The sequence below is a fragment of the Panulirus ornatus genome, chromosome 17 (assembly GCF_036320965.1).
Source record: "Panulirus ornatus isolate Po-2019 chromosome 17, ASM3632096v1, whole genome shotgun sequence".
Taxonomy (NCBI): Eukaryota; Metazoa; Arthropoda; class Malacostraca; order Decapoda; family Palinuridae; genus Panulirus; species Panulirus ornatus.
The window spans coordinates 50,851,153-50,878,153 of NC_092240.1; the positions used below are offsets into that span (position 1 = coordinate 50,851,153).

The following is a 27,001-nucleotide window of genomic DNA, read 5'->3' on the forward strand; positions in this document are numbered from 1 at the left end:
ATTCGAGACAGAAATTCATGGGAAAAACTATGTCAAGTGGCTGCTACCTCCTCTCCTTCTCGGAACAATGATTTTGTAGAAACTGATGCTAGCAGGGTAAGGTCTGTTTTGATCAAACAGATATGTAGATTCAAGAATTTTTTTTCTCTAATGAGTAACTCGTTGATTAATGAATTCGACAAACTACTGCAATGTAAATACAATTATAGCAGTCATAAGGATGTGGATTGTGAAATTACATATTTCAGTGTGAAATACATCTATGTAATTATTGGCATGTGCAAAGTGAATTTGTCTTATTGTTGAGAACATACATAAAAAGAAAGAAGGTAACTATTGGCAATGAATCAATTACAAGGACAATGTATCATTGAAAATTCACATCAGTATAAGAATGCTTGAGTGAATATTCTCATGATCACCCTCTTTCTCTTTCAGAAAATACCTAGTAATAAAATTTGCAAAAACTTACTTGACAACTGCCTTATGTTATCAGGCATCTATTCACCTCACTTTCTTGCCCAGCTTGGCTGATTTTGGTGAAAATATGGCAACCACTTGTGTCTCTAACACTTCAGACTTGGATGAGGTGTCATACGTTTACATGCGTTTGTCTTAACTCTAAACTTATTTCATTCATTTCTGTAAGAAGAAAATTTTTCTCCATTTTGATAATTCCCAGTCTCTTTCTAAATGGAGAGTGACATAATAAATGAAACAGGAACAAAGGGTTAAAGTGACACTTACTTTAGTTATCTAGTCAGGAGGTACCTACACAGGTAAAGAAGCTTAAAAACAAGGAATACAATAGGCTATACAAAGAATACAGTTAGATGGCAAACAACAAGAGATGCTACAATAAGCAAGAGGATGGAACATCAAACATGCCCACCAATACTGCAAGCAGATTGGAAACAGATGATGCAAATGTTAAAGAAAAAGTACTGTGATGTAAACCAACTCTGATGAATTAGAAATAAATGGTAAAGAGCCGGAACTTGGTGATCATATAGGGAAATACTCAATTGATACTGTTGGGTTGTGGAGACAATGCAAACCAAAGAGATACTACCTCAACTGTTCAACCCAGAAGGGGTTCATAAGGCAAAGGAGAGGTTGGTTTGGCCCTCATAATAAAAGACAGCCATAAGTTTCAGGAAATGGTGGAAGATGGCCCATTCAGACAGCACATAATGGAAAGAGAAACCATAGGAAAGACATGCATAGTGGTGGTGATAGATAATCAATCCTTCAAAGAACTGCTATGATCCAGAACATATATACAATGATAAAGAAGGAACAATTAGGATATTACAAGAATTGTTGAGGAAGCGTAAAACACAGATTTCTCAGGCATACTAAAATACTAACGAGAGATTTCAATTACAGAGAAACAGACTGGAGGAATCAGATTCTCATTGTGATAGGGAGTCATGGAGATGAAATTTCTAGAGGAAAACTTCTTATACCAACATGTCAGTGAAAACACTAGGATGAGGAATGATACACCATCATTATTGGACCTTATCTTCACTCATAGTAGTATGAATATTGAAAATATTATACACAACAATGAGAAATAATGTACTACTCAAGTCTTATGTGGTATATGAGGTAGTCAAAAGAGCAGAGGTGAGACACGACCTACGAGGAAATTTAATCATGGAAAATACACAGAGATCTCAATAATTTCTGTGGTAAAATAGATTGGGAAATGGAGTTCAGTAGCCAAAAACCAAGGCATTAAAGTTGGAGGTTCTGTGAAATTTACAGTGGAGTTGGAATAGAGACACCTCTAGCCTCAAAAATGGAGGGAATGTTAAGAACGAGGGAAGAATGGTTCATTAAGAGATACCACAAAAGCAAAGGAGCTTCAGGATGTGCAGTAGTGAAGATGTAGGAGACTCTCCTGCCACTCCATTTTTGCTCAGTATATCAAAGAAGGAACAAAGATATTTTGGAAAAATTTCTACCTCTGCTTTCCCTGCATGTAGTAGAAGGCAACTAAAAGAGGAGGGAGCAGGGGGCTGGAAATCCTTCCCTCCAATTTTCACTTTTCCAAAAGAAGGAACAGAGAATGAGGCCAAGTGAGGATTTTCCCCTCTGAGGCTCAGTCTTCTGTTCTTAATGCTACCTTGCTAATGCGGGAAATGGTAAATATGTATTCATATTTATTATACTTAGTCACTGTCTCCCATGTTAGCAAGGTAGCACAAGGAAACAGATGAAAGAATGGCCCGACCCACCCACATACACATGCATATACATAAACGCCCACACACGCACATAAATACCTATACATTTCAATGTATACATACATATACATACACAGACATATACATACATACACATGTACATATTCATACTTGCTACCTTCATCCATTCTCGCTGCCACCCTGCCATTCATGAATTGGCACACCCATTCCCCCGCGTGCACGCGAAGTAGCACTTGGAAAAGACAACAAAGACCACATTTGTTCACACTCAGTCTCTAGCTGTCATGTGTAATGCACCGAAACTACAGCTCCCTTTCCACATCCAGGCCCCACAAAACTTTCCATGGTTTACCCCAGACGCTTCACATGCCCTGGTTCAATCCATTGACAACACATCAGCCCCAGTATACCACATCGTTCCAACCTTGCACACCTTTCACCTTCCTGTATGTTCAGGCCCTGATCACTCAATTTGGTCTCCCACTTCTCCTCGTTCCTCCATCTATGACACATATATCCTCTTTGTCAATCTTTCCTCATTCATTCTCTCCATGTGACCAAATCATTTCAATACACCCTCTTCTGCTCTCTCAACCACACTCTTTTTATTACCAAACATCTCTCTTACCCTTTCATTACTTACTTGATCAAACCACCTCACACTAAATATTGCCATCATACATTTCATTTCCAACAGGTTTCTTTTGCTATTTCCAACAATAAACACTTCAAATTAACATTTACTTTGATGTATATGTTTTTAGCATTTTCATGCATACTTACATAACTTACGCATCTGCTTAACATGGGTCACTTTGAATTTCTTGTGTGTTATCTTCTTGGACCACACACTTCTTTATTTCACTGATGTTTCATGATGCCACATGAGAAACAAAACAAAACAAAAAAAAAGGTAAAAAAGGTGAAAAAAGCAGATCAAAATACAAAACAGATACAGAAAAGTAATCTCTGAAGGATTATGTAAGGTGTGGGAATGAATACAAGACTACCAAACTGCCTAAAATGTGAAAGTGAACAAGGAAGAGAACCAGCAAGAGGAGATGAAACACTGCTGAAGTTTAGGGATGAATACCAAGCCATCTACGAGCTATTATCAGAAGATAATAAAGAGAGCAATATCATCTTTACTAACCTTTCTGATGATATGTAATTACAACGGATGAATAAAAAATAATAATAAATGTTACACTACACTTACATTAAACTTTCATCATCTATTTATCATTTACAGCTATCAGAATAGTACCTCAAAGGTCAACTTAACTTCTTTAAGTGGTAGTTTCACAGGAATACAGAAAAACAAAATAACTTTCATATATTTTACATTTATATTAAACATTGTTTATCTATCTAATATTTACAGCAATAAGAAAAGTACCTTAAAAGTTAACTAAACTTCTTCAAGTCGTAGTTTCCATTGAAACTTCATTTTGCTGCTCAACAGTAATAACCTCCCCAATGGGACTAGTCTGTGTAAACAGCACTGGTATGTTTGCTAAGTTAGGATTGGTCTTCTCAAGCAAACGAATCCACGACAAAAGTGAATCCCGGTTAGAGGTCCCTGAAAAAACAAGACAAATTTTGACAATGGGAAACTTTATTCCTTTGCTATCACTCACAGATGGAATAAGTATCATACAGGACTGCTGAACACATCTGGTGACAGGAATGTGGCTGTCATATGCTTGAGATGAGGTGGCACGCAGAATGAAAATCACAGTGAATGGAATGGTGAAAATCATGCATGAGATGAAGTGTAGCAAATTGGTAAAATGGATAGGACTGTCCAAGGATAGGTGCCTCAAGACAGACAATATGTATTAGTACCCTTATATAAAGGCATGGATTACAGAAATGAATGTTTGAATTACATATATGAATCAGTTGGGTGTATCTAGATAGGTTTATGGAACACTAGAGACTGAAAAAGTGATGGCATGCATGGAGCACCTAACTAAAGAAATAAAGCTTCTGGAGAGGAACCAGATGTTCAGACTGGGTGTTTGCTCCAAAGAATGAGCGAGAAATTCTTTGAGGAAAAGAAAGTATTGTATGTGGCACTTTAGGATCTACAGAAAGCATATGATAAGAATGACAGAGATGCCTTGTGGAAGGTCCTATAAATATACAGGGTAAACAGAAAGTTACTAAATGCTAAAAGACTAAGACATGTGTACAGGAAGGAAGGTAAGTGGTTCCCAGAGTGGGTCTGCATCATACATATGTTGTTTAATCTGTTCATGGACAGGGTGATGAGAGAGGTAAATGAAAGGGTCCTGGAGCATTGGAAAGGTCTGCAATATGCTGGGGTTAGGTGGGGGTATGGGAAGCAAATCAGTTACTGTATCCAGATGACACAACTCTGGTGACAGACTCCAGAGGGAAACTCAAAAGTTGGAGTCAGACAGTGGGAGACATTGGGAAAGGAGCCAGCTGACAATAGATATCAATTCATCTATCTATTACAAATGACAGCTTTTGTATGGATATGAGCAAATGTGGCCTTTCCCAGTGCTACCTCACTGATGCAGAAGGTGGCAAATGGGTGTGGAAGAAAAGAAAAGAATGCATATGTTATCTTTCTTCTTTTCCTTCATGCACTTGTGCTGTTTCCTGTGGGGTGGGGTGGTGTCAGGAATGGATGAGGGCAAGCAAGTATAAAAATATACATGTGTACATATGTATGTGTATATATTTATTTATATTTATTATACTTGATCGCCGTTTCCCGAGTCAGCGAGGTAGCACCAGGGCACCAGGAAACAGATGATGAATGGCCCATCCAGCCAAATACATATATACATTTTTTCATACTTATTTGCCATTTTCAGCATTCTTTTGGAAAAATAAAACAGGAGGGAGGATTTCTAGCTCCCATCCCTTTTAGTTGATTTCTACAATACACAAGGAATACATAGGCGGTATTCTTTCTACCCTATCCCCAGAGATAATATGTATATGTATGCAAATGTGTATATATGCACATGTATGTGTAGCCTAAGGCTGTGCTACTTTCAAAGAAAAATGTAGACTTTTCTGGAGTGAGAAGTTCTCTGGCGAGACAACACTCCCAGTGATTCAGTCTCTCCACAGAAAAATATTCACTCATGGTTGAACTTTAACCATGCAGAGTCTGGTAACAATGACAGTAAATATGAGCCAAAATGAAATAACACTGTGCAACAAAGGGGTGAAGCAGAATCTTTATTTTTATGTTTAAGGCTCCAGTCACAGACAAAAGACCACATCACGGCTGGGCCCTAATTGAAATATGGAGAGAATTATCAAACAGAAAAACAAAGGACATGGGGAAGACATGGAAAAAGTAAAGTGCTTTAGGTACCTGGAAGTGGATGTGGTAGCATATGGGACCATGGTGGCTGATGTGAATAGATAATAGAAAGTGAAAAACATGGTGCAGTAAGGAGCAAGTGAAAGGAGAAACTGTCAGTTGTAAGAGCAAAGATGGGTATCCTAGAAGGTGGAGCAGTCCTGATACTATTGAAAGATGCAAGTCATGACTCTTGAAAGCAAAATGAGGGAACATGGTAATGTGTTTTAGAGGAAATCCATAATGATGATGATGATATAAGGTGAGATGCAGGATGATCATGTACGGAATGCCAGTGTCATAAGAGATGAGGCAATAAGATTAGTCTGATTGAGAGTCAATCAGGATGTGCTAAAGTGGTTCAGGCACATGGAGAGGATGCACAAAGAGAGACTAACCATGGGGATGTCTTAAGCGTAGGGAGCATGGGGAGGGAGAGACCAGGGAGAAGGTGAAAGCATGGAAAGAAGGAGGCTTTTGGGTACTAAGCTCCAAACATTCTGAATGGTAAGAGTTTTATGTATTGGATGGGTATGGTATATGGGGGCAATGTTCTGTCAACTCCATGAACCACTGCATAAGATGTCATACTGTACAATGAAGTAATCTAAGGTGCTTAGTTATGGAGGGTAGACTCTGGTTTCAGTACATTAATTCATGATAATTAGAGATTAGATTGTTCAAATGAGCCCATGTTTGTTTGTTCCTCAAGCTATCTCACTATGATAAGAAAAGAAACTGGATACATAAAGATTGCTAATGGTGACAACGAATGTACTTGACCTTAAAATCCAGAGATGTGACATTAATGTGAGGCCAAACAAAACTGCATATCATGATGTACAAGCGATATATTTCAAATCTTATGCTAGGTAATGCAACGAATTTCAAAGAAATTTCCAGTAAGGAGTGATGGAGACACTGTGAATATTTCAATGGTCATTGACTTGCAAGTTTGAATACAATAACTGCCAACAAAAGGTAAGATATAAAAGGAAAACTTACTTATTCAATAGTGACTGGTCAATTCAAGGCAGTTTTAGAGGTAACATTTAAACTGGAAGTATGGAAATTTGGACAACATGAGTTTTACAAGGCCTTCAAAAAAATATATCTGTGAAAGCTGGGTACTTATCATACAGTATCCAAACAATTTCACAGACTGGATCAATGTGTTACCTGTGGCACAAATTGCCAGAATAGTACCATCTTCTTGCTCATGGACACTGGGTGGTTGAATCATGAATTTATCCTCTTCTGGCTCTATTTCACCGGTGAACCACAACTTGAGAGATCCCACATCTGTAATATATGAAAGATTTATTTGGCTTGTCATCAAAAATAAATGCTAACACCCTATCACTGTAGCTTATGCTGTTCTCTGCATTCAAAACAAAGAAGTGTTGGCAAAAAAAAAAAATCTAACTTGCTTGGCAGCCAGCTGGGACATTATCGTGGCCAGATTTTAAAATGTGGTTTAGGGTAACGGCTAATTTTGTGGGCACGGTTACTCAAGATCCAGTTGTACTTTCCAGTAAGTATCTGCTTTCCATGCAGCTGACATGAGTATGAAAAAAGTTATAAAACTACAACTAACTTTATACTGTTCAGGTGACTAGTACAGTTCATTTCAGATTTAAATAAACAGTTCTGGTTCTGATTACTGTTATATCTTCTGTGACCACATACAATACAACTGCACTGTGATTTTATTACATCCACTGCACAAACTGATCACACAAAAGGTAGCAGCGTATACTCTGATAAAATCATATCACTTACATGAGAACATAGGTACATGACATATTTTGCATGCCTTAGAATGTATCACGTATATCCTGAAGTTATCTAAATAAAAGATTAAAGAACTGAGTCAAAGTTAAACCACTGCTCAGTTCTATAACTTTGACTGTTTTTATTAGAAGTGTAAAGGTCAACTTTTTGTACAATTCATATGGCAGGGTAAATTTATCAAAAGATGTGAATAAAAGCATTTTGAGACATAGCAATAATATACTGTCTATCCCCTACTTCTGACTCTATGCGATCACAACCATCCATACATGTGACCGGAAAAAAATATATATAAATATAAAAATTAAGCTTGGTTGCATGTCTGCCAATGTTAACAGCTGCATGCATATGATAGTGACTGTCAGACAATATCCTGGCACTGTGTGGATCACAACATCTCTCTCAGTTCTCATTCTCAATTACCATTCAGTAAGGGCACGTTATTCAAGGGAATCTAATGAATTTTCGTGCCGGATTAAACCATTCTTGCATTAAACCCAACGAAAATGACAAGCAAGAGGAAAACCCACCATATATTGATACATCTGGCAAGAAGCCGAGGAAGACACTCGATTTGGAATTAAAAATGGAGGTAATCACCCAATGCAAAGGAGGAAAAAAATTCAATGTAATTGCGTGTGATCTACAGTTGTCTCATTCAGTGGTCTCCACAATCTTAAAGAACAAAGAAAAAATATGTGAAGCAGTGAAAGATTTAGCAAGTATGAAGTCTACGATGATATCAAAGCAACAACAAGGACCCATACACAAAATGAAAAAGTTGTTGATGCTGTGGATGGAAGATCAAATAAAAAACTTGTACAACTAAGCTTACTAACAATTCAGGCAAAGGCCAGAAGTCTTTTTGAGACTTTGAAGGAACAAGTGGGTGAGGTTTACATCTAGAACTTCACAGCAAGCCATGGTTGGTTCACTAAATTTAAAAGAAGATATAGCTTGCACAATGTTCAAGTCACAGGTAAAGTAGCAAGTGCTGATGAAGGAGCTGCTGAAAAGGTAAAAAATAAACCAATAATCTGGTCTCTAATAAACCACAGGATTTAAAAAAAATGTCACTTCATGAAACTGGTAAAACTTTGTTAAACAAAAATGAGATAATCATAACAGAAGTTGCACAACAAAAAATAAAAATGATGAAATATGAATTAAAGAATCTAAAATAAAAAGCAGAAGAAACTACAGAATCATATAACAAATCTGGTTAATAAAAAATGAGATGCTGACATATGCCCAACTTAAATCCATTTTGAGATCCGATTGGTTGGTCAGAACAGCTCAGGTGTATGTCAGAAATAGATAGTAACCATGATCATGTAACCACCACATATACACAGGTATACTATCATGAAACCCTTGCCTATACTAACCATCAATTTCTTGTCTCTTCATGGGTGGGGGATGTGGTCTTGCATCAGCTCTGAGAATAAAGTAACCAACACACTTGTCTCGCAAGAATATACGAAATGGGCCCTCCACCTGGAAAAAGTAAAAACAAATCTAATTCCTGTTGGCTGCAAAAATCTTTTCCATAAGCTCAGTCAAACACATAGAAAGTAAATGATATTAAAAAAATACATAAAACTAAAATAAGGTATTAGGAAAAGATGAGGAAACTTTAAAAGGTAGTAAATTGGATAAATGTTGGTTGGTAAAAAGGAGAGAGAATGATAATAATGGATAAAATGAATGCTACAACAAAATTAGTAAAAGAAAAAGTATTGAGACCTAGTAGGAGAAACAGGAATACTATGATTGTAAGGCATGTATGATGAATATCCTTACTTATTCCTCATCAAATAACCATACTCCGCCAATGTCGCATGATGACTCAAGCAAAACCATCAAGATATCCCTTTGACAAACATGCTTCCCCATCCTTCCCTTTTGATTACCATTTTTATCTTTCTGCAGATTTGAGAACAATTCTCTAAAGGTTTAGGCCAATTTCCAATCAACTTTGATACTTCATCTTTTAAATTATCAACCATACACTTCAAAGAATGTTGCCATAATTTTTCTACTATTCACTATCTATGCTCCCAGGCCTTCATATCCAACAAAGGTGTTTTTCTCCATTTCGTAGTTATATACTCATGCTCTACAGTATTGCATAATGGGTTGCAGAACTAACAAACTTAATCAGAGTAGATGCACACATTTTCTACATCTCACAAACCTAAAAGTGTTCGAAAGATACAAACCTCAACAATCCTCTGCAGTAAAAGTGGCCAGATATTGACGTGAAAAGTTTAACAACTCTAACAAAGCTTCAGTATTCCCTAACAAATCTTTTTATCTTTTTCAAGGAACAGCAACGAACAGCTCTTAAAACCTAATGAAATATATATAAGACTCTGACCTAATTTAATAACCCTTTCCTCTATGTTTAAGAGGATATTTTATGAACTGCCAAAAAGATTCTCAAGATTACATAAGCCCCTGGATTATCCACATCTGCAGAACTCATCTATGCCACATGAAACCAAAGATGACACAACACACTTTAGTTTACCACTAGCTGAAGATCACAGCACTGTGTGGGAATTAACACTACATGAAAGGTGACATAAACTAATTCACTGAAAGTTTCTTCAATAAGTTATTGTCAGATGGAGGTGATGGTAGGCCATGTAGGAAAATTTTGAAGAAAACTTAATAAAGAACTGGTTTGGCAGTCGGCTATGAAGATGGCTAACCATTTTTTGTCATGACTGTGGATGATGTCAGGTATCTTTTTTTGTTGATAGCCACTGTGCCTCGTATTAAGCAGGAAAGTGGTTTTGGTTGCTAAAGCAAACCAAGTGAGTGTGAGGCCTATGAGGTTCTATGTACATATTTGTTGAACACTATCTGTATATAAACCTTCAAAAGGTGAATCAGGGGAAATCCAAAATTTCTTCTTGAAAGAGAACTTGAGACCTCAAGCTCCAGATCAGACCCTTCATAACAAATATAGACCTAATGATCAAACTTCCAAAAGTCTTTAAAGTTATAGAGCTGATCCCTGTCATGAAAGGAGCTATCATAACAGGAATTTACTAAAGAGTCTAAACCAAGCCTTAAAAGGGTTGCCTTGAAAGGATGCATTGCCACAGTTAAGAGTAACTGAATCATTACAGTATTTGTTGACCCTCCTTACAGCTACCTTAAAAGATACTATGGTCAAGAAACATTTGTAATATTCATAGTAACTGGTCAATAGAATCTAGTTCTACTAACCTGCTGAACTGCCTATGAAAAACGAATTCACTGGAGCACTAAGACTGAAGTAGCTCTAATTGTTCTCCTAAAGAGCAAGAAGACACAGCCTTCTGTTTATATTCTTGTCATCAAAGAAAGAAAAAAAAAGGTTTCTTTACAAGGAACATTTAAGTGTTTAAGACCAAGTCCATGACTTTGCCAGTAAGATTTAGTTTACCCAAATAACCCTTAACAAAGAGAGATAAAGTAGATCAATGGAGACATTAAGGAAGCTTTCCTTATAAATGAGCAAGGTGTAAAAAGGGGGGACTTTCAATCAGCAAACTGGATAAATGTCTATAAATTACAAATGACTTTGCCACTGTGGAGAAAGTTGATGTGGTTTATAGTTGGTGTATTGCATGAGGGAAATGAGTATTTAAGTCAAACGGAAAGGGAAATTGAGATGAAATATGTAGAGTGAAGTCATCCACCTTAGAGTGGACAGGTTTGGAAGCTGATAAAACAAAGAGGGTAAGCAATAGGACAAAACCTTGAGGCACACCACTACTGACAGTATAAAATCAAAAAGTTGCTCCTTCAACGAATATCACGAAGGAATGACCAGAAATGAAACTAAGCATCAGTGAACAGAGAGAAACAGAAAAGCCAAGGGAAAGACATGCAGAAACCAAAGAGGACCATACCAAAAGAGTGACCAAAATCCTTGAGAGAGGAGAACCAGATATGAGTCACACTGGAGAGAAAATAACCAATGGACCCTGCATCTTGGAAGCCACATTGGAGATCTGAAAGAGATGAATAAAATTCCAAGTGTTTAAGAGTGGCAGGGTTAAGAAATTTCAAATAGTTTGGAGATACCAGAAGCAAGAGTGATAGCGCAATGACACACCATGACAACATAATCACCAAGACGATACAACCATCATGATCATATAGCCACCAAGACAATATATACACCATGACAACGTAGCCAACATGACCATCAACATGACAATATAGCCATCATGGAAATGTAACCACCATGACAAAACAGTCACTAGAACAATATAAAAGCCATAACAAGATACTGGGAGATCCTGATTGCAGTAAAAGTTGAGCAACACACCAGCAACAATTAGGGTGCTCTCTGCTACAGAAACCTTAAGCTCTGTTGAGGTTCTGTACAGGAACAACCCATAACGGTACAACATGGACGCCCTCTGGATTGATATTCAAAGTTCCGTTCCCCATGCGAATCTAAGGTTCACTAGTTAAAGCATGAGATCTTAGGCCTCATCTCCCCTAACACTGATGCAGTTACAAACTGTTCCTGACATAAACAACTGTAGAGTAGTTACACCAGAAACAGGAACACTCCATAAACCAAAAAATTTGTGGAAGAAAAAGCATGTGAGCCATATAGATGAAAAGTACACCAATTAAATGGTTGAACTGGTGCTACAACAACTTCCCAAGAAAGCAGAACATTCCGCACATACCTAGTGTATGACCATCAACTGAAATGTCCAACACATACCTCCACTACAAACTATTCTATGAATAACAAGTTAAGAGGATATGACAAACATGACAAAGAAGATATATGTTTCAGAAGTGGAGGGAACAAGGAGAATGGGGAGACCAAACTAGAGACGGAAGGATGGAGTGAAAAGATTTTCAGCAACTGGGGCCTAAACACACTGGAGGGTAAAAGGTGTGCATGACATATGGTGAACTGGAATGAAGTGGTGTACTGGGGTCAATGTGCTGTCAATGGACTGAACCACAGCATGTGAAGTATCTTGGGGTAAACCTTGGAAAGTTCTGTGGGGCCTGGGTACATTACACATGACAGCAAGAGAAAAGATGCAAGTGGAAGTGGCCTTTCTTTGTACCTGGCACTACCTCACTGATGTGTGAAACTGCAATCAGGCATGAAAAAAGTTAAGCATTGGAGTCCACTAGTTAAGGAAACTCCACTGCCATGGGCACTCCCTTGAGGGAATTCCAGGTGGGAACAGGCATCAGAGATATAGGTATCAAAAGACCACAAACTAGGAGTACACATTAACTAAAAAAAAGAAGAAAAAGAAACAGAAGCTAACTATAAAAAAACAAAAGGTGGAGGGTAAGCTATCCAACACCTACACCAAAGGGTTATAACATCAATTGTACTTTGTCTGCTAGTGTCTATGGTATTTCCACGTGTAGTCGTTCTTGAAAAATAACACCAATTCCAATTTCTTTTATGAAAGACTAATAAATGATAGAGGCTCCCTATGAGACATCAATGAAAGCAATAAGTAAAGGTGAATACATCTCAAGCAGACATAAATCAGTCAACAAAAATGCCTAAGCTGGAGAACATGAATGATCAAGGTGGCTGGTTGCTGGGTACTACCTGATCTCAGTTCACTGATGTCACAGACCTAGCAGAGTTGCTGTGTAAATGACAGTCCCTATAGGCAAGCATTTGCTACCTTCATAAGTATCATGGTGATTAAAGGAGGTAGCTCTTCCTAGAAACACCTTATTTTGGAAGGTAAAATGTTGTTCTAAAACCCCATCAAGTACGTGCTCTCTAATAAGCTCATGGGGGTTATCCATAACTGAGTAATTCATTCTTAATCTGATATGGAGCAGGCTAGACTGCCATTACTGAGACCCTCATGAATGGCAAACAGCAGGTAGACAAGAAGGCAATTCTTATCTTTTAAAAAGAACATCTACTGTTCCCCTGGTTCCAGAAATGCAGCACAATTTTCAATTTCACTACACTGTGTAGAAAATATGAAAACTGATAAGGATCAAAGAAGATTTTTGGGCAAAAAGTAAGCTCATTGATGGGGCTGATGGATGTTGTGCAAGTGGAGTTAGACTGTCACATAACCTGATAAGTTTGTTTTTCTAGGGTTAACATCCAAAGAACTTGGGGCCTTCTGACAAAAATAGTTTCATATTATTTACTTTTGGATTATGGAATTTCTTTTTCTTAAATCAATCATACATTTTGTGTGAAGACTAACTTATGCCATCCTGAATACAAAGCAGGTGGCATCCTTACATTCAAATTCAAACAAAAAAAATCTGCGAATGTAAGATTTTATGCCTCCGTCATTGTGGCTGTATGGGGAAAATTGAACAACAGATGAAAAACCTTCCATCAGAAAAAATGCTAACTGACCTTAATGGGTTCATCCAATGGGTGTTTCTCCACAAGCTCTTGTTGTATTGGACTCTGGCCACTGACAATCCAGGTGTCCTCGATGGCATCATCCACATCACTAGTCTGTATGCAGGTATTCAGAAATGTTAAGTTTCAGGAAAGAACAGAAAGAAAATGCATCCTGAAAGGAAATGTGAAAAATTAGTGAATACTAAAGATGTAAATTGATGGCAGTGAATAAAGCCAATTGTATACCAACCAATGTACTTCAAATGGAGTAACTTGAGAGATGAAGCTTATGTACTCCAGAAAAAAAAATGCATTATCTGTAACTGATCTGTAAGACATGAACATACTAAAGATTATAGAACATAAAACACATCCAGAAATTAAAATAACTTTAAATTCTCCTCGCAGTTTGAATCACAATCATAATACAAATGAAAACAAGACTACTCCCTCTTCAGCACAGATCCGCCCACACCCAACAGACATGGCAACAACTAACACATTCTCACCAAAATGACCCAAAAAGCACAAATCAACTGTCAATACAACCAAGGCTTAAACACCACCCCACCAGACACTGACCACATCTGGAATAAAACTTTGCACATATGTAAATTACACTTTACTTGTCTACACCTAGGAAACGACCTATCCCTACAACACTACAAATACAAAATCAACATATCACAAGATCCCACATGTCCAAGATACAACTTTCACATTGAAGATACTAAACATTTACTCCTAAATCATCCTGTACTCATGTCACACTAACAGACACGCAACATAAACACATCCTTTGATCTATGGACATACCTGGTGGATGTTGCTGGCTTCCTTAGAGTTAAGGGAGCCCCATAAAAGGGGTTCCTGGGTAGAAGGGTAAGGTGTGTGTGTATGTGAGTGTATGTGTGTGTGTGTGTGTAAATATCCATTTGTGCTGTACATGTGGGAGATTTTTACACTTATGGGGGGTTTAGCTCTTGAACAATCTCTACTACTATACAATTTTGTAAATTTCTATAAGCTATCTACATAGACAGTGTCTTCATTTATTCTATTCCAACCATTCACCACTCTTATACCGTAAAAGTGCTTTCTCACATCTTTCTTATATGTTTCTTGCTCCAATTCATGTTACGTCCTCTGGAAGCTCTATCCTAACATCTCTTCGAGTTGTTTTGATCAGGTCATCCCTCACTTCTTTCTTCCAAGGGAGGCAACTCTAAGTTTCTAGCCTTTCCCTGTAACTCGGCTCTCTTAATTCTGGTGCCACCCTTGTTGACCTCTAATGCTTATCCACAAAGATCCCTCGACCTCCACTCTGTACCAACAGTTCACCCTTAAACTTGACTCCTAACCTACCTGTTCTAGAGCTCTATAACCACTACCCTCATCCTTGCGAGTCAGTACCTTCTTGCAAACTTTCCTCCCTTCTTCTAACAAGAACTAATTTCTTGCAAATTCCAATTTCATTTTTTCCAGTACATGAATACCTACAGGCTAAGAAAATCCTCTTTAAAGCAATTATAACCAACCTTAAATACAGATATTGCAGAAGTGGGATCAACAGTGCACATGCGTGACACAGCCATCTTTGCCAACTCGAAGGCATCACTTGGAACAATGCTCGGAAGATGCCAAGGTGATGCATTCTGAAATGTATATATAACAAATTACAGATGAAAAAGAATTGTACAATGTGTTATATTTTCATGCATTCGACCCTTTTTTTTCTCATGAGGTTAAAGTGGCAAAAATAATAAGAATATTGTTATGAAAATGACACAATATGAGAATAAAAATCAAGTTTCCTTAAAAAAGAAGAAAAAAAAAGAGGACAGTCCAAATTAAAATCCTGCAATAGATCATTGAAGATCGTGTTTGGTGAAAAAAGCCTGACAGGCTGGTTACACGCATAGTCTAAGAATTCTGGTCTGACAGACGCAGCACTGAAGTACCAACTGCTGTTCCCAAAAACATACCACTATGAGGTCAGATCTTCAGAAATTATGGGACTAAAACCCAAGAAGAGGAATCAGTTGAATGTGCAGTACGACGCATGAGTGAGTCTCTACTTTGGAACCAAACATTCCCAGCCTGGATACACTTCAAAGCAGTGCCATTCTTCCCACTAAATTCACCAAGTTTTCATTTTTACATCAAGTGGTAGCAGGTGAAGGAAAAAAAGGTGAGGGTTGGGGTTAGCTGGTCTGTCTGGATTTTGTCTCACACTACTGAACGAAACATTCCAAGAACCAATGACCCAGATTTTTAAGACCACTTAAAAAAGTTAAATTTTACAGCTGTGATGCAGATAATTTCAATATACCTTGCCTTGACCCTATAGATAAAGTTATAAACTGAAATACTTTTCATCACTCAAACAAAATATATGAAATACAAAGGTTCTTACAGGAGCCCAATGGTTTATGAACCATGCCACTGTAGATGTTTGCTACCATCATGGTTTGTGTATATTGTCTTAATAACAAAAGATCATTCTATTCCTTCTTCTCTATTCCCTAAAATTCATATAAAAGAGGGAACTAAACACAAATAAGTCTTCCCTAAAGCTTACTGGTATGCTCAAGGACTGCAGCTGTCTCTGAATTTCTTTCATACAGCTAAGAGCAAAATAAGCAAACATGACCAATCAGGTGTACAAAACCTTCATGAAGTTTGGTGACAGCTTATGACTGTGAGACATTCCATGAGAATAGTGAGTATTCAAGCATCTTCCCTCGTTTACTGCTCAGTGAGAAAGTTCTCCATTTTTTCAATGAATCCCTAAAAAAAGCCTTTAACTGTAACAGGGTAGTAAGGGTAGGAAGCATCTTCGTGCCATCCAGTTGAAAATAAAATTGAACTTCACAGAATTCTGATTTCTGATGTTCAGTTGCTAGTAGTGATGCATGTTATCACTGAAGACTTTCTATTTCATGTCTGGTCCAAATCAGCTTTGACAGGATGGCTTGAGCTTATAATAATGCATCCTTGGCTCGTGAAGCTTAGAGAAAGGGACTTTTACCAATAAACTTTGGAACAAGGAGAAAGTACCATAGAAAGAACATAAAATATCTTAGTTGGACAAAACAATCACTATCAAAGAAGACAGTAATTATAGCAAAAACATTCCTTACGTGGAATGACAATCATGCACTATGAACATGCATATATTAGCTCCAACCTGAGCGTTTAAATTGTGGGATCTGCACATTTATTACACTTTTCCGCAAAGTAGTCACTGTCTATCCCCTACTCACAGATATCCATACATACAACAGAAAAAATATAAATAAAAAATATATGAAAATTAAAAAATTAAGCTTGGTCATATGTCCACCAGTGCTAAATGCTGCATTCATACGATAGTGAATGTTAAATGATATCCTGGCATTGTGCACATCACAGCATCTCTCTCAGCTCTCCTTTCCAGTTAACATTCAGTAAGCATGCATTATTCAAGCGAACCTAACAAATTTTTGGCTGGATTACACCATTTTTGTATTAAACCCCAAAGATGACAAGCATGAGGAAAAACCATCACATGTCAATAGATGTTAAGAAACCAAGGACGACGCTCAATTTGAAATTGAAAATTAAGGTAATCCCCATCCATGAAATGGAAAAGTTGTTGATACTGTGGATGGAAGGTCAGATTAAAAAATGTGTACCACTAAGCTTACTAACAACTCAGGCGAAGGCTGGAAGTCTTTTTGAGACTATGAAGAAGCGAGTGGGAGAGGATTACATTGGGAACATTTCAGCAAGTCATGGTTGATTCATTAGATTTAAAAGAAGATATAGCTAGCACAATGTTTGAGTCACAGGTGAAGCAGCAAGTGCTAATGAACGAGGTGCCAAAAAACTAAGGAATTTGACAAAGAATTTTTTTTGGTAAACCATAGAAAGACTTACAAAATTTCAATTCATAAAACTGGTAAAAAAATGAGACAATCACAACAGAACTTGCATAAAGTAAAAAGTAAAAATGATCTGTGAACTAAAGAATCTTGAATTAAGGGTAAACAGAAACTACAAAATCATATAATAAAGCTGGTTAATAAAAAATGAAATAATCATGACAGAAATTGAGCAAGATAAAAGAATGCTGAAAAGGTATACAAATTGTACATGGCATGCTGACATACGTCTAACTTACATCCATTTCAAGATCCAACTGGTTGGTTAGAAAGGGACTTGGACGTATGTCGGGGATAGATAGTATCGTAATATGTATGCATTCTTCTAAGATTATAATACAACTCATGGGTGTATGGATCTTCCTATACAAGATGATAATAAAACTTTCTACTTTATCCAACCATACCCGTATGCAGAATGACTACCTTTCAATGGAAGATGACACTAAAACTTACTTTGAACTTGGGCATCCAGTACATCATTCGACCATACTTGCGCAGAGGGTGGCTGTATTTTCCAAAAGCGTTTCTGAGAATATCTTCCATCTCGGTGTCTGGCAACACACCTGAAAGTTTCATCAGATTTCTAGATTAAAAAACAAGAAGAGTGTTTCATGGAACAACTCATGATGAAAGTAAAGCAGCAGATGTTATCGACCTAGACTTTCAAATAGCTTTCGACGAGGTTTCGCATCAAAGATTACTAGCAAAAATTTCCATATCAAAGATTACTAACAAAAACTAAGTCGCATGGTATTGGTATGGTTGTACATAAGTGGATAAGAAATAGGTTAACTGGCTGTAAACAAAAAGTAGTGACTACTATTCAAGCCTTAGAATGGTAAGACGTAACAAATGGAGTGCCACAAGGATCAATCTTGGGACCAGTTCTCTTTCTCATATATATCAATGATATCAATAATTGGTTGCATTGCAAGACATCAAAATTCACTGATGATACAAAGCTAGGTAATATATTTACAAACAAACATGAACATCTAAAGCTTCAAAAAGACAAACACAATCTGATGAACTGGGCTCATTTGTGGCAAATTAATTTTAATATCAATAAGTGCTAAGTTTTACATACTGGTAGAAAAAGCAAAAAAGCAAGCGACAGTATGAATTCTGTTGAACTGCAAAAGTTAAATGAGGGAAAAGACTTGGATGTAAGAATATCTGGTGACCTAAAACCAAGTAAGCAGTGCACAGAAACAATCAAGAGTGTGCACAAAATCCTTAGTTTCATAGGTAGAACCTTTGAATTCATGTCTAAGGGAACATCCTTACTCTTTGAAATTCACTGGTGCACCTACATCTGAGCAAAAGACGATTCCCAGACTGAGAAACAATCCCATGAGATAAGATTATACAACTTAAATCTATTTAGCTTAGAAAAGAGACAGTTAAGAGGTGATCTAATAGAATTATTCAAAATGATCAGATCAAAGGCTTTGATAATATTGATCCATTAAATTACCTTACTTGATTTGTAAGATTTTGCTCATAATATTTGGGGACAAACTCAAGGGCAAACAATTTATCTTGAATGAAACGAGGTATCTTTTCTTAAATAAGACTGTTAACACATGGAACAATTTGCCAAGTAGAGTTGATGAAAGCAGTACCATATTTACATTTAAGAATAGACACGTTTAAGAATAGACTTAATGTTTCATTTTGAGTCCACAACTTTCATTATTTGCATCTCCATAGTCAAAATGACAATTTGCATGTTATTCTCTTTACATTATCTGTATACCTTCTAACTTTTACTGGACCAATTTGTGAGTTTCTAATATCTTTTAATATGACAAATAGCCTCAAAAGGACCCAACAATCTGTTGCTATTTGAATTCCTTTGTATTCCTTTGAATCATGAGTATCATAGTGAAGAGGGTAAGATGCTAAAAAAAGATCATCTATGGAGAGAAGGAAGAAGGCAGGCAACAGAACAAAAACAATAACGAAACCACTGATGACAGGATAAGACAAAAATGGCTTCATCAGTGACTATTGCAATGGAATGACCAAAGAGAAGCAAATAAGCCAAGGGAAGGAACCATAGTAAGTAAAGCCTCATGCCAAATTCTGTCATGTGCTTTGGAGATGATGAGGGCCATAACAACAGATACACCAAAATCCATGAGAGAGGAGAATCATAGGCAATTTACATACGAGATCACCTGTGAGCCTCACATCATGAAAGCAGAACTGGTGATCTGAAATGGACATTAATTCTTTCATACAAAAGTAATGTTATTCTCACCATTCATTTCCATCTGCTCAAGACAATCAATGGCACACTGCTGCTGTTTGGGGTAGTGCATGAACTCTACTTGGAAGAAATTTGTTGGGATCATCTTTCCTTTTGGCATCAAGTCAAGCAACTTCTTGTAAACCTGTAAATAAAAAATGTGGTTTTATAAGTACAAAAACTATTCCTCTACATTAGCAGATAATGAGCATCTGAGAAAGAACTTAGCTTGTGGGGTTATAAGACTGTCATCCCCCCCAGATAATAATCTTTATGATGTAGCAAATCCATGAAAATTCTCCCTTTCTGAACACCAAAAAGCCTTTTTTCCCTTTCTGACCACCAAGATGCCTGTTAGGCCAGCTGATGCTTGTCCACAAAGACCCAGCAACTGCATAGTCATGGTGTGGTGGTGAGGATGTGACAAGTTAAAAGCCCATCCATCACTCACTTACCAATGGAGTCTGTATCATGAACCTTCTACTGTCAGAAATCAGTGATCAGTATCACATGAAACTCTCTTGCAGGACAGAGGCTGACATAATAAAATGTCTTAACCGTTCCTACCTTTCTTTAAATATCCAGATTTAGGCTTTGTTACTAACCCAAAAAATGTCTCTTCCACTGCCCTACAGGAAATACAATCACTCATCCATCCACAGAAAAAAAGGTATAAGATGCACATAGTATAAGGAAACAAAAAAAGGTACTCTAATTGTATTTGCAATAAAAAGTTACCTCTAAGTCTTTATCCACTCCAAATTCTTCCATGTGCTTAAGAGCAGCATAAATAAACTCCACATGGCCTCGTAGATGTGGGCCTTTGTCTTTGAAAACATCACAGGCAGCAAGAAATGTATCTTTGGATTTATCTTTCGCATGGAAGTATCCATGGATTGTTACACTCGTCTTGTGTTCTTCATCACCTTTCCTGCAAAGTTTCAAATGCTTGATTACTGGTCAAATAACTGTATCAAAAATAATTTTCAGTTAAATGTAATGTTATGTGGTGACCTACGACACTGAGCAGTGACAGTATTTTAGCCAAAGAGGTTAGGAGGTGCTGCTACTGTGAACAGGCTAAAAATTGAGGAAAGTTGTCAAGTTTCAGTACCTCAAGGGGATACTCTAGTTTTCTAGAGTTTCCAGGTCTCACCCCAACTTCTCCTGGTTACCTCGTTAATGCACCCCTTAGGGGTGGAACTAAAGGGCGAAGCATTGCCCAACTCCAACAGGGCAATCCTTTGAAACAGAGACAAGCATCTGAGGTGTTTAGGGACTTTTCAGTTTTTTTGGATAATTTTGGAACCTAGCTGCCTCTGGAAACACTGTGCTGGAGCTGCCCTCTGCCAGTGGCCTGTCAAGAGTGAGGCACAAAAGGTTAAGAAGCAGTACTGCAGTCTACCAGTTATGTTGAGGAGTAAAAGTGACGAACACTTGAGGGCGATGGCACTGATAGTAAATGGGATGACTTGTAAGAGTAAAAGGAGGGAGCTTCTGGAGAAGTATAAGAGTTGTAGCTTGGATGTGCTGGGGATTGGGGAAACCCATATCCTTGGGTAGGGTGTATGGTGTATGAAGTGAAAAAGGAAACAAATTTAAATTATGGGAGGGCATGGAAGGAGCGTTATGGACAGGAATGAGTGAAAATTACTGGGGAAGAGGGAAAGAAGTATATGCAATGCTGCTATCACCAAGAGTGTGGGAGGGTGTCAAAGAGCATGGATGGAATGGATAAACAATAAGGAAGGTAGGAAAACTTGGAATTGTGAAGTATGCATGAGTATGTAAGGATGAAGTAAAGCATTTCTGGAGAAATTTGAATCATTGTTTGATCAGTTTTGAGAATGAGAGATATATGGTCATAATGGTGAAATGAATGTGAAACCAGGATATGCTGATTTTGCTGAAACAGTGGGTAAACTAATTAGCTGTCATGTGTAATGCACTGAAACCACAGCTCCCTCTCCATCCAGGCCCCACAAAACTTTCTATGGTTTACCCCAGACACTTCACATGCCTTGGTTCAATCCACTGACAGCACGCCGACCCCGGTATACCACATCGTTCCAATTCACTCTATTCCTAGCATGCCTTTCACCCTCCTGCATGTTCAGACCCCGATCGCTCAAAATCTTTTACACTCCATCCTTCCAACTCCAATTTGGTCTCCCACTTCTCCTCATTCCCTCCACCTCAGACACATATATCCTCTTTGTCAATCTTTCCTCACTCATTCTCTCCATGTGACCAAACCATTTCAATACACCCTCTTCTGCTCTCTCAACCGCATCTCTCTTACCCTTTCATTACTTACTCAATCAAACCACCTCACACCACATATTGTCCTCAAACATCTCATTTCCAACACATCCACCTTCCTCTGCACAACCCTATCTATAGCCCACGCCTCGCAACCATATAACATTGTTGGAACCACTATTCCTTCAAACATACCCATTTTTGCTCTCCGAGATAATGTTCTCACCTTCCACACATTCTTCAACGCCCCCAGCACCTTTGCCCCCTCCCCCATCCTGTGACTCATTTCAGCTTCCATGGTTCCATCCGCTGTTAAATCCACTCCCAGATATCTAAAACACTTCACTTCCTCCAGTTTTTCTCCATTCAAACTTACCTCCCAATTGACTTGTCCCTCAACTCTACTGTACCTAATAACCTTGCTCTTATTCACATTTACTCTCAGCTTTCTTCTTTCACAAACTTTAACAAACTCAGTCACCAGCTTCTGCAGTGTTTGTTTATTTTACAGGCCTGTCTTTGACACCATCATCATCTGTCATTGGGCTGATGTCAATGACCAACTTCCACCAACTGTCTGGAGATAACAATTTACACAACATGGGTGCCACCTCAGGGGGGCCACAGAATACACAGAGTAAATTTTGAAAAAAAGGAGGGGAAGGCAGGAAAAAAAAATGCCTGTGGGAGACCATCTATGAGAAAATAGGTTTTTCAGTTTCCAAAACATGAATTTCTCTCCTGTGATGTTTGTCCTGAGAGAATAGGTCATGGGTCTTATACCCATCAATTCTTTAAACGCAAAACAACTGTATCATATCTAATGAGTTTCAATTGTTGAGTTTGATGGTTATGACCAAGACTAAGTTGAAAGTCTAAGCGTGACTTCTAATGATGAACAGACAGATGAGAGATGGATGATGGAACAATGGATGACAGACTGGCAAATGATGATGGTACACAAAGTTATCCTTGGTATCTGAAATACAAAGCAGCTATACTAAGCCAGGTTAAGTTCCATGTAATATTATTTTCTAAGCGGCATAAAAATCATGTTGGGAAACATCTGCATACAGTTTCATGGCTAAAAGTGGAATTTTCTTCAAGTTATGAATGTTAAAATCTCATGTTAAACTTCTTTATGAATGGGATAAAATCCAACTAAAGTTAAAGGTCCAAAGCACTTCAAGTCTTTAGATGCTGGAAAACAAATGTTTAAAGTTTCAAGACTTAAGGCTGAACTCCCTTCAAGTTATGAGACAGCTTAATATGTGGAATAGCTAAGGCAAAATCCAACCAAGAATCATAGTTCTAAAGCCATTCTGTTCTTTAGATGATGGCAAACAACTGTCTATAAAGTTTAATGAGTATGTGATTTAGAGTTTTCAAGTTGCGACCAAGGTTATATGAAAGGCTAAAGTGTGACTTCTTATGAGAGACAGATAACAATGACACATAATAACCAAGGGTGTGCCATGCTCTCTGCATGTGAAAAAAAAAAAGAGCATTCATTAGCCATTTATAATGCATATGTACGCTACTTCACTCAAGACGTAAATCAAAATACATGATTTTCGTGTCTTGGCTTCATCTTACCTTGCTTTCTGCAGAGGCAAAAATGTAGACACTTTTCTAACATTTCTCAACAAATTGTTTGTGGTGACAGGCAAAAGCACATTTTCACTAAGAGTCTGCAAATATGCGAACATACTATATGACACTCTGCTCCTTAGAAATGATGAAGTTAGTGCCATCTTGTGAAAGCCTGAAAATAAAGTGAATCTGTTACTGTTGGCATACAAATATGACAAAAATGTTAAAAATGTTAAGATTAATTAAGCCCTCAGAAAACTTTCTGTTCCTGATTCTATCTCACTAACATGGGAAACAGTGAAAAAGTATCATATATAAGAAGTGATTTTGACTTACGGAGTGTGATTTGGAGTATTACACTCTACACTACAATAAAAGGTAATTACATTGCAGAGGGCTATGATTATCTATGAAAATTTAGAGCAATGGAAAGGAAAACTCTTCTAGATATCAAAAGAATCTATATGACTCCCACCTAACTTTACATACCAACCTAGATTTACGATATTTTTTATATCAAGAAAATTATGTCATTTGCATCGTTGCTGGAAATTTTGTTCCCCAAGTGGATAATGTATGCTAAACTTATTCATTTTTTAAATCTGCTAAAAAACCTATATATCATATGGAAGATGAAAATATCTTTGATATATTTCAAGTATGACAATGAATATTGAAGTAAATCTCAACTTTTGCATCAGGTTAGGTGAGGTCTTCACTGGTCCTATCAATATACAATTATGTTTCAGTTTTACCACACATTCTACCTGATAAATGGGATAAAGAAATGGTGTGACAAATCTTGCTCTCCCGGTCTACAATAATCTTACAAAGTACGAGAAGTCTCCATTGATCAGCTTATCATCCGTATATATAAGTTACTTTTGTGATGGCCCCTTAAACTGATACTTTATTATGTTTCTTTAGTGCCCCAAACTGTAAGTTTATCAAGTTTCCAATTTCACGAAAAGTCTTGCCTACATTTTCTAACCTGTAAATGAGCACTTAACACTCTTATACTGTGTGTGGTTCTGCTGGTCAGTATGTTCCTGAACATTTATGCTCTTGAATTCGTATTTTCAGTTCTTCGTTGTGTTTTCTGTACTTCTTTTTTAAAGGTTCATTCATCATTACAGCACAATTCCTCTGTAATATCGGAATTGTTATCTAAACACGTCAGACTGACCACATGTTGTGGTCCAGATCAGCTGAGTTGTCGCATGTTTTCATCTCTTGTTGGGTAAATGGCTCGCTTTCCTCTCTAATCTGATACCTAATTTTTTTTTGGATATCTACTCCTGTGGATCTTAAGACACTAAGCTAGTCTATTGATTATCATTTGCATTATCTAACATGATTTATAGAATCTGCTTTAAGAATGTTCTATTTCATATCAGGAAGTTTGGTTCGCTCGCGTCCTGCCAGTGTTCATCCTTTGTGGCAACCATTGGAATACATCCTGTGGCTTGTTCTTCGTATTATCATTGCTCTATTTCTAATAAGGAGGATAAGGTATATACAGCTAACAGATATATCTTCAATTTTGCGCACTTGGCTTATTCGTATAGTAAAACCAGCTTCCTCTTGTCACAAAATGCTTCCTTCTTCTTGATTCCGATCTTTTGCTCATTCCTTTGGCACCGTTTTCTGAAATGTCCTTCACTCTCGTGAATTCCCTTACTCCATTTATTCGTTACTCCATTACTCAAAGCCGTACATTAACGTTGGGACAAGTGTTTCGAGCAAGCTTCTTGGAACCTCTACGCCACAATCTTTCCTGCTTCACAGTTTCCATAAAACCTTTTAGGATTGGTCGCCAACATGCCAGCTTGTTCAAAGACCTCTGTCTTTGACATTGCAACCGCAGGGTATCTGAGCTCAATTATATCTTTATTCTTTATGCTCGAGGATGAAAGCCCTCGTCGAGGACAGGTCCAAAATGAAATACGAGAAGGGATTGAGAGGGAGTGGTGTGCTGGAGACTAGGGTAGAAGGAGGGTAGCATGGAAAGCACTTCAGTTGTGAGTTTGTGGATGACAAAGCTCTTGTGGCAAACTCCAGTGAGGTACATCTAGAGCTAATCAAGTGTCGGGAAAGTGTGAAAAAGAAGAAATATGAAAGTTATTGTAAACATAGTAAGTTAAATGAGATGCAGTAGGGATGGGTGAGACCGTAAGGTTTGACTGTGAATGTAAATAGGAAGGACTTGGTGTAAATAGGAAGGACTTGGAAGAAATGTAGTGTTATTTGGGAGTGGCTGAAGTGAGTTACTGAATGGAAAAAGGGGATGTAACGATTCTGGGTGCACCAAGAAACGTGTGAAAAGAAAGGTGGATGGGTTCAAATGTTGTAATAGAAGGGAGTCCCAAGATTTTTGGTAAGAGTAGAGTTCCTCTTCTCATTTTTTCCTCTCATTGACTCTTTTCATACAACTCCAACTAATAGCCTAGCTTCGATGTGGACTTCTGTCCTTGACTGGAGCCTAATCAACGAAAAACAAAATCTAAAGAAAAATTACCAATGACATAGGCTTTTACTTGAAGCACAGAATAAATGTATCTTACGTTTTCTTTCCTCTCAAAATATTGGTTGATTTTGTTAATGGTTCAAATAATCTTCATGCAGGCCCCTTAAGGTAAATATCTGATCCAGTGATGGAAAACAAATTTCAAAGTGCAATGCTGTTGCTCTCACTGGCTTTAGAATTAAGAAATGAGGGTTCCAGTGGTCACCCAATGGTCACATTTTGAAAGATGCTATTAAATCTAGCACAGGGACGTCTGAAAGGGATACAAATCCTAGAATTGTATCTTATTTTGCCGTCTTATACAAATAAATAACACTCATCATTTTCTAACATCTTAATTCCTTCCCCCCCCCACTACTATATTGCCACATATATGTATAATGTTTACGTTCGCTTTTGCTGGACTGGAAGCAAGAAATTACAAGGCAAGAAATTCGTTTGGGGGTCCCCCATTTTTTCTCGCAAGATACAAATTGCCGGGGAAGTAACTTGTTCAAAATGGTTTAGCGTCAGTGATTGCGTCAACCGGACGCGACTGCATCGGCCGATGATGTAATGGGGTCATAGTGTCTTCCAAATATTCCTTAAAGAGGGACAAAAAGGGGATTGGGAGGGACTATGGAGGATAAACACGGAGAAACGCTAGCCACTTCTGCACTTAGATCCACCAGGAAGCTCTGGCCCCCTGGCCTCCT

At 37.7% G+C, this 27,001-nt stretch overlaps 1 protein-coding gene across 2 annotated transcripts; it reads right to left on the reverse strand.

The window, feature by feature from the left end:
* Positions 1-505: 505 nt before the first annotated feature.
* ECSIT (evolutionarily conserved signaling intermediate in Toll pathway, mitochondrial) lies at positions 506-25,001 on the reverse strand. 2 transcript variants are annotated; one of them, XM_071672490.1, is made up of 11 exons: positions 24,771-24,985; positions 23,783-23,951; positions 20,663-20,855; positions 19,937-20,069; positions 18,124-18,233; positions 15,280-15,396; positions 13,751-13,855; positions 8,751-8,859; positions 6,748-6,870; positions 3,616-3,798; positions 506-642 (listed from the first exon to the last, which is right to left on the reverse strand). In XM_071672490.1, the coding sequence occupies exons 2-10, from the start codon at positions 23,938-23,940 to the stop codon at positions 3,638-3,640; spliced, it is 1,209 nt and encodes a 402-aa protein (XP_071528591.1). In that variant the 5' UTR covers positions 23,941-23,951; positions 24,771-24,985; the 3' UTR covers positions 506-642; positions 3,616-3,637. The 2 variants fall into 2 exon arrangements, with proteins under 2 accessions (XP_071528591.1, XP_071528590.1); XM_071672489.1 differs by lacking the exon at positions 506-642 and having other exon boundaries at positions 3,547-3,798; positions 24,771-25,001.
* Between the last annotated feature and the right edge of the window lie 2,000 nt (positions 25,002-27,001).

Bases quoted from the DNA above. Each gene is read 5' to 3' on its own strand.
- ECSIT (XM_071672490.1), bottom strand. From the start codon at position 23,940: ATGGCACTAACTTCATCATTTCTAAGGAGCAGAGTGTCATATAGTATG. The intron at 20,070-20,662 runs GTAACTTTTTAT...TTTTATTTACAG, and splicing joins GAGTGGATAAAGACTTAGAG to GTTTACAAGAAGTTGCTTGA. The intron at 13,856-15,279 runs GTTGGTTATAAT...ACCTGCATACAG, and splicing joins CTGCAATATCTGTATTTAAG to ACTAGTGATGTGGATGATGC.